This window comes from Anopheles darlingi, chromosome 3 (assembly GCF_943734745.1).
Source record: "Anopheles darlingi chromosome 3, idAnoDarlMG_H_01, whole genome shotgun sequence".
NCBI classification, from domain to species: Eukaryota; Metazoa; Arthropoda; class Insecta; order Diptera; family Culicidae; genus Anopheles; species Anopheles darlingi.
This window is the reverse complement of record NC_064875.1, coordinates 31,526,251-31,533,322: the sequence shown is the minus strand read 5'-3', so window position 1 is coordinate 31,533,322 and position 7,072 is coordinate 31,526,251. Positions and strand designations below refer to the sequence as shown.

Genomic DNA, 7,072 nt, shown 5'->3' with positions numbered 1-7,072 from the left:
ATCGCATATTAACACCTGTTGATGGATTGCTGGATTGAAGATGGTACATGAATCTCCGATACAGAATGCTCACAGATCGGTGTACTTATGATGCATTTAAGTATATAGTATTCTACGGCATAGTCAGCACACTATGCTACTTTGGTTGAAGTAAGCACTGAAATTTTAAAGCAAACGATGATTTTTTTACACAATACCTGTCACCTTTGGAATATAATTCATGCTCGATTTGATCATGTTGCTCATCGATACCAAAACAACATTAATATTGTTATAGATTAAAAAAAAACAATAAAAAAACAAATAATTTTAAAGCAACTCTATTCATCCCGCTCCCACTCGCCCGAAGTTTTCCGAACCGTGCGAGTGAGAGCAAAGATGAGCGACAGAAAGAGATGGCGCGAACGAGGGGTTGAAAGCGGACTGGCCAATCACGGCTCAGCCATTTTCCCCCTCTTGCGCTTCTTTTTCTCAATTTTCTTCTTAAATTTTGAGCTTTCAAGTTGCGCGCTTTTTGGTGTTGTGCTCGAGATGATTCGCGTTTCTCATAAACTACTCGAATGGCTGTTTTGAACTGGAGCTTTTTTGGGTTTTTTAATCCTGATCGCTCGCACAGGTGATTTTTCCGGAAAACCATCAACAGAATAAGGAACCGATTTCGTGATTCCGACACTCATTAGCATCGGCCAGCAGAAAACGTATGATTTTTACTATCCACAATTATTCTGTTTACCTCAGGGGAGCTTCGGTATTTTATTTTATTTGTTTGCATTTACTTTTTACATTTTTTATGAGTATGTAGTATTTTTTATGAGTACTTTTCCTTTTAAGAGTATTGTATAAAATTTTGGGATTAATCGAAGCCAAACTGACAAAGATATTGATTTCTGTCCACCTTTCGTGCATGACGCAATGCATATCGTTACTTTGAATCGCGTTTACCAAAACCTACTTGTTGAAAGTCGGTGCCCATCGTTGCATAAAAACAATTGAACCGATATGAAATTTTGAACACCTAATCTGTAAACTATTTGCCAGGTATCCCCGTTGAGTTTTTATAAAAATTGTTGATTTTTTTAAAAATTATTATAAAATAAAAACGTGTTTCTATTTTCTGAGCCAACATCGAAAAAAGCATTACTTTTCCAACTTCAAAACTCTGCCAAAAATCGAAAAATAGGTATTTCAACAAAAAATCGACGAGGCTACCTGGTTAAACTTATAATCTAAAAAAAGAATCTTGATTTGTATATTTCAGATGACCCGGTGGCGACGATGGGCGCCGCAAAAAGTACATTTCTGCAACCTCGCCTTTCTAGATTGGATGCCATGAACGTAGTTTTGAACAAATCTTCCCCAAATATTCTTGAAAAGTTGTAGTTTAATATGACATTGTTTAATATGAAATTGAATGGTTTCTTAACTAAAAATCGTCAAAAATAAGCCCTTTTTTGACCTGAAATAACCAAAGGCCCTCCTTAAGCTGGACATAAAGGTTCATTTTATCCATCATTACGCTCAAAAATGGTCGTTCATTCATAATCAAAAATATTCCATGGATTTGGCGTTTTTTTGTTGTTGTTTTACATCGTTTTATTGTCCTTTCTGGCGATCTCCGTCGTGATTTTCTTTCTTCTTTTGTCGAGCCGTTGAGTTTCCCTGAAAAGCTTTATTACATTCCTGGCTCCTTCTCCATTTCTCCTTCCAGCATTCCATCACTCTCGCACGTTTCTCAAGGACTCAATCCAACAACTGCAATCAGTTCACTGCGGTGCAGCGTCCGAAAATAAAGTTCCAGATGACGTCACTAAACCTGTTTTTCACGAGCGCAAAATCTCAGTATGTTTCGATTGACCGGCACAATATGGCCCATACCGAACAGCTGTTCCGAGGGGGGATGGTTTGAGATGTGAGGTACGTCTTAGCGGCGCTACGTCGAGCACGGATTCATCATTCCGCAGATCCGATTGTGGCGACTTTTGCTGTAAAACGCTGCAGTGGTATTTCATGTTACTTGCCACCTTCAATTTGTGTCTCAATTCTTGTGTTTAGGTTTTGTTTTCTGTTTTTTCTCCTGTTTCTGTTTTCGATCGATCGATAACTCAATCATTAAAGCGAGCAAGTAATCCAAGGCATTTGTTATATTTATTGTATGAAAAACACATTATTTTCACATCGACTTGACCCATTCCACCGATCTTGGGTATTATATTGTAGATTATTACAAAATAGATCATATTATATTGTAGATTATTACAAAATAGATCCATTTTAAAAACACTTACTAAAGAAAGGCGAAATATGCAAGATCATGTATGATGGTTCGAAAGGAAGCTAACATGTGTTAGATGCTAGAAAAAGGTACATCAATTCACCAGGCAAGTGTGGGATCGCCATTGCGTCCCCAGTCCCATAGAGAGCAGCCTGCTGGTGATGGCAGGGTGAGGTGCTCAGAGCAGATAATTATTTTTGCCATTTTTTGTTGTTGTTGCTGTTGTTGCTCATCTCTCTCCTTCATAAAGATACAGTAACTTTAATTGTTTTCCATCAGCACGCCTAAAGCTTGTTAACCCCGGAAGCCGATACGCTGAAATCGGCCAACATTTTTGCCAACAAATTCTTTCCAATAAAGTTCCCTCCCGGTGTTCCGCGCGATCCTGTGAACGAGCTGCTATTACCGTGCGGGGAGAGGGGTAGGAAGATTCGCGGCGCGGCGGCATCCAAAGAAGTAACGAGACTCACCCCACAATCTGCTTGTTCCCTTCGCGTTTAAACAAGCTGCAACAGCAGCAGCCAAGATCAGTGCTTCGATGAATCCGAGTAGCAACAGCATCAACAGCAGCAGCCGCTCATTCCGCACCTGATGGCGAAAGCATGGGCCATCCCCAGGGCCCCGTGCAGGGCCCACTGCAAATGAGCACCGAGGGCGTGCGCGAGCTAACGAACCGTGAGAAATAAAGCTATTTGACGCCTTCGTATTTCATGCTTTTATTATTACTTTGTCTTTGAACCGCGCATGTTATGCTTTCGTGTCCATCACCTCCCCTCACCCAAAACACTCCCTCAACTCTTCCGATCATCTCGATGGTCTAGGTCGTCAGTGAGTTGCTTGGCGATCGTTCGTTGGCCCTTCCTTTCCTCGGTGATTCTCGGTTGATCTTCGAGGGGCGCCGAACGATTCGATCGCTAGATCGCACTCTTCGCGGAGTGGCAGAGGGAGGTGAGCATATCTTATTCCCGGTACCGCACCACAAATGAGAGCAGCATCCGGTGTGTGCGTGTGCGTGAAGGTAAATAAATCAGAACCCCCGAAACCGGAGCACCGAGCCTGGGAATGGGCCAACCGGCCTGCGGTTGCAACTAGCGCGGTGGAATGGCTTTCATCAAGACACCAAACGCGGCTTATGCTAATGCTTGTTTAGCGAAATGATCCTACTTTTGCAGAAAAGCCCTCCGCGACAACCGCGAGTGTGTAGAATCCGCATTGCTCTTTGGCCATCCTTCGCTGTGAAGGCGTCTCAAAGTATTTCATACAGACACACCTGATACACCTGAACGGGATTTAATTTAGTTGATTGTTGTTCCGATTAGCGAACATTGTGGTTCAATTACGCGTCGTGCAGGTGATAGATCTTGCTGCATGATCAAGTTGTACGTCTTTCTATCAATCTTACAGTGATGGATACCGAAATAGGACCCATTTTACGCTGATTAACATTTTCTTCATTCCTTATTTGAAGCAGCAGAAAATCCAATGTTTTATTTGTTAGTACTAATGAGAGCTTTTAAATCTGCTTTTACTGAATTGGTGGTATCCAAATTCACTTTATTCACTTAAGATATGATTTCTTGGGAATCACCTTTTAAAGGAATCTGACAATTATATATTAATTCAATTTAGTGTTTCATTAATTTTTTATTTAAACAAATACAATTTACAAACACATTTGCGTCGATCACCCCACCATCGTTGCGTATAACATAAACTTATTTATTTTCTATGGTGCCTTTCTCATTTGTAAAACAAAACTGAATAGTATTCTCAACTTGTAAGCGAAGTGACGATCACAATCCTGTCTTCAGATTAACAACAGCTGAAAGGAGATCGATAATCAGTTACAAGGATATCGCGTGCGAGTTAAAAAAGGCACAAATCCGAAGTAAAATGAACTGAATCCTTATAAATAGGCAGTATGAGATCCTCACAGCGACAATAACGCTCTTTCAACTGGAAGGCGGATCTTTCCAGATGCTTCAATGTCACATCATAAGATGATTCACAGTAACTTCGCAGTAAAACGCAACAATGAGTACGATAAACAATATCTACTAGCGAAGAAAACCTTGCTTATGTTTGTGTGTTTGAATACCACCTCGTTCACTTCGTTGTTATTTGATAGCAATTCCCGCAAACAATGTTGCACGATTCGCCTTCAGCGATAATAGACGCTGGGCGTTTTCCGTAGTTGGAGTGATTAACCGGTCCATCGAGACTGGTCTGAGTAACAAGAAGCGATACTTACTAATAATCCCTGGCGCATACTCTATTTCTTGAAGTAAAAAAGAATATGTAAGGTTGCAATTGTACCATCCAGATACCTTTAATGTGTCTGTGTTATCAACTAAAATGATGTTCAAAAGGCGAATAATCCGTTACTAATAAAACAATCTATGGGAGTTGTTGAATCAAGATAAATGTATTTACAACGATTTTATCACCAGAAATCGTATGCAATCGGCGCAGACGATTTCATTTCCCACTAATGGAAATCGAACACATTCATGGCATTCCACTCTAAAAAGATTCAGAGAAGAATGTAATGTTAATCTTTGGTTAACAAAACGGTTATTTCTGTCATTACCTGGCCGAAAGGAATCTTGCACCATAATGTATGAAGGGTGCCTGACTCGGTTTTTATACCTTCTGTATGCAAATACACTAAAGCAATTTGTCTCGTTACCCATATGGTTGTAGTAAACGATCACCGTTGTTCCATCATGTAGTATTTCGATTTTCTGCGAGGTTTAAAATAATAGATAAGGATTCTTCATTCGGTTGAACAGGTTAATTAGTCACCCTATAGTGATTACTTACACGGATGGGATTGATAGTTGGTTTCTCAACAACAGTATGGTTTTCCATCGCGTAGCCGATTGGGATGCTCACTTCTATAATCGTTCCATTTGAATGATCGTCTTTATCTTCCGGTATGAAGCTGCAGCAAATATGAAGCTTCTTCATCCACTCAGTGGAAGTCGCTAGCTTGGTCATTTGTAGGTCGAAACGGGGCTTAAAGTAGATCAAATTAAGTCGGTATTGCCAGTTGATATGAAACATTCCAGACTCGGAACTGGCGCTCTTTGTTTTCTTAGAACGTAACTTAGCACCTGTGACTATCACAAGTACATTCGGCACATGATTTGGAATGGATTTTATCTGGATATTAGTTTTGCGTTTTGAATTTAAAAGTATCGATTCATCAAATCCTGAGAAACAAACTCTCATATAAACATTGTTTCGATTCTTCACATATGGTTGATCCACTGAAAAAGTAAAGTAATAAGTTATCAGCTGTTTAAAGATCCAGATGGAACATACTGCGATTACTCACGATAAACGGTTAAGTCAACTGGTACCGATCCTTTCTTTGCTTTCTTGTCCATTAAAAGCGGAATGTCGAACGATTGATTTGATGGGCTATCACGATCGAATTGTATTCGTTTTGACCCCAGAAGCATTACGTCTTCCGGAAGAACTATAATGATTTTTTTGAAGCTATCGGAGATTACTCCTTGCATGATCGAAGCATTTACCCGGATCTCTAACTCTCCTAGCTTCATTGCTTTTACTAGGAACGAAACTGGTGCTTCAGAATTAGGAGGAACAGAAACACTTTTCGTTTCATACGCATCTAAATTAGAATTTGGAAGAAAATTTGAGGTCAGATGTTGAAGACGAATAAAACGCGTGGCTTACATACCTTCTGCAGAAGAACCGACGAACCGAAAGTGATTCTTTGTGTTGAACAACGTCACAGTGGCTTCAAACTCTTCTTGCATTGAACTGAATAGAGTAAAATGCAACGATATCGTCTCGCCCCGTTTGATCGTGTGTGGCAAGTGATCCAAAATGAAGAATATTTTAACGGTCGAGAACGTGATCGGTTTCTTGACGACACCCAAACCATATTTAGGATGAATTGAAATCCCAGTTATGAACCAAGAAGTTGTTGAATGAGGCACTGTTACTACAAGCTCGGCCCTTCCTGATGGAGGTATAGTCAGATTCTGCCACAACCACGACTCCCAAAAGTCGGTTCTGTAGGGACCAGGCATGCCATAGCGAGGAGCATCGGGATACTTGCCTCGTTTGGCATAACCATGATAATCTAAAAAAATTAAGTTCATTTCAAAAGAAAATTTCAAAAGTATTTGTACTACTCTGTCGATTGCACTTGCTTTGGACTGAGATTGTATCATCACAAACGACTGTAAATATTCCAGCGGTCTGTAGCACCTGTTTTGTTCAGAAATTGTAAATTCATGCTGATAATCATGTCAGATAATTCAAACATACCTGAAATACGTATTTATATGTATGTTTACACATGAACAAATCTTCCCATACATCTGCAAACAAGATATCGTGATTCTTCCCGTGCTGCATCAATCGTTGATCATATGCTGCTAATGCTACGAACGCTCCTGGACGGCCGCGGATGCCTAACTCAATTTCATCCCCGGGATCAACACCATCTTCGCTAATATTTTCTTCGATTTTTATCTCAATCTGTAATATCATTTTAATGTTTGAAATATATCATTAATTTGAATGATTTGTTACTCTAGTGTCTGATTTTTATCATTACCGGGTTACCAAATTCGTTGATAGATAGTTCCACGTTTCCATATATACATGATTTGCGCGCAATAGTGGCAACAAATATTTTCGATCGAGGGATAAACTTATCAGACATCAACAACTGGAATGAGTATCTGCTCGTCTTGTTCGGTTTAAAAGAACCAAAGTCAACTATATATCCTTTCGAAAGTACGTAGTACAGTAGAATGG

At 39.8% G+C, this 7,072-nt stretch overlaps 1 protein-coding gene across 1 annotated transcript; it reads right to left on the bottom strand.

The window, feature by feature from the left end:
• Nucleotides 1–4,672: 4,672 nt before the first annotated feature.
• LOC125956158 (uncharacterized) lies at nucleotides 4,673–6,700 on the bottom strand. Its single transcript, XM_049687768.1, has 6 exons — nucleotides 6,578–6,700; nucleotides 5,982–6,517; nucleotides 5,613–5,912; nucleotides 5,096–5,544; nucleotides 4,863–5,016; nucleotides 4,673–4,795 (listed from the first exon to the last, which is right to left on the bottom strand). Exons 1-6 carry the CDS (start codon nucleotides 6,628–6,630, stop codon nucleotides 4,761–4,763), a joined length of 1,527 nt encoding a protein of 508 aa, XP_049543725.1. The 5' UTR covers nucleotides 6,631–6,700; the 3' UTR covers nucleotides 4,673–4,760.
• Between the last annotated feature and the right edge of the window lie 372 nt (nucleotides 6,701–7,072).

Bases quoted from the DNA above. Each gene is read 5' to 3' on its own strand.
- LOC125956158 (XM_049687768.1), bottom strand. From the start codon at position 6,630: ATGTATGGGAAGATTTGTTCATGTGTAAACATACATATAAATACGTAT. The intron at 6,518-6,577 runs GTATGTTTGAAT...TGAACAAAACAG, and splicing joins CATATAAATACGTATTTCAG to GTGCTACAGACCGCTGGAAT. The intron at 5,913-5,981 runs GTATGTAAGCCA...ATTCTAATTTAG, and splicing joins CGTCGGTTCTTCTGCAGAAG to ATGCGTATGAAACGAAAAGT.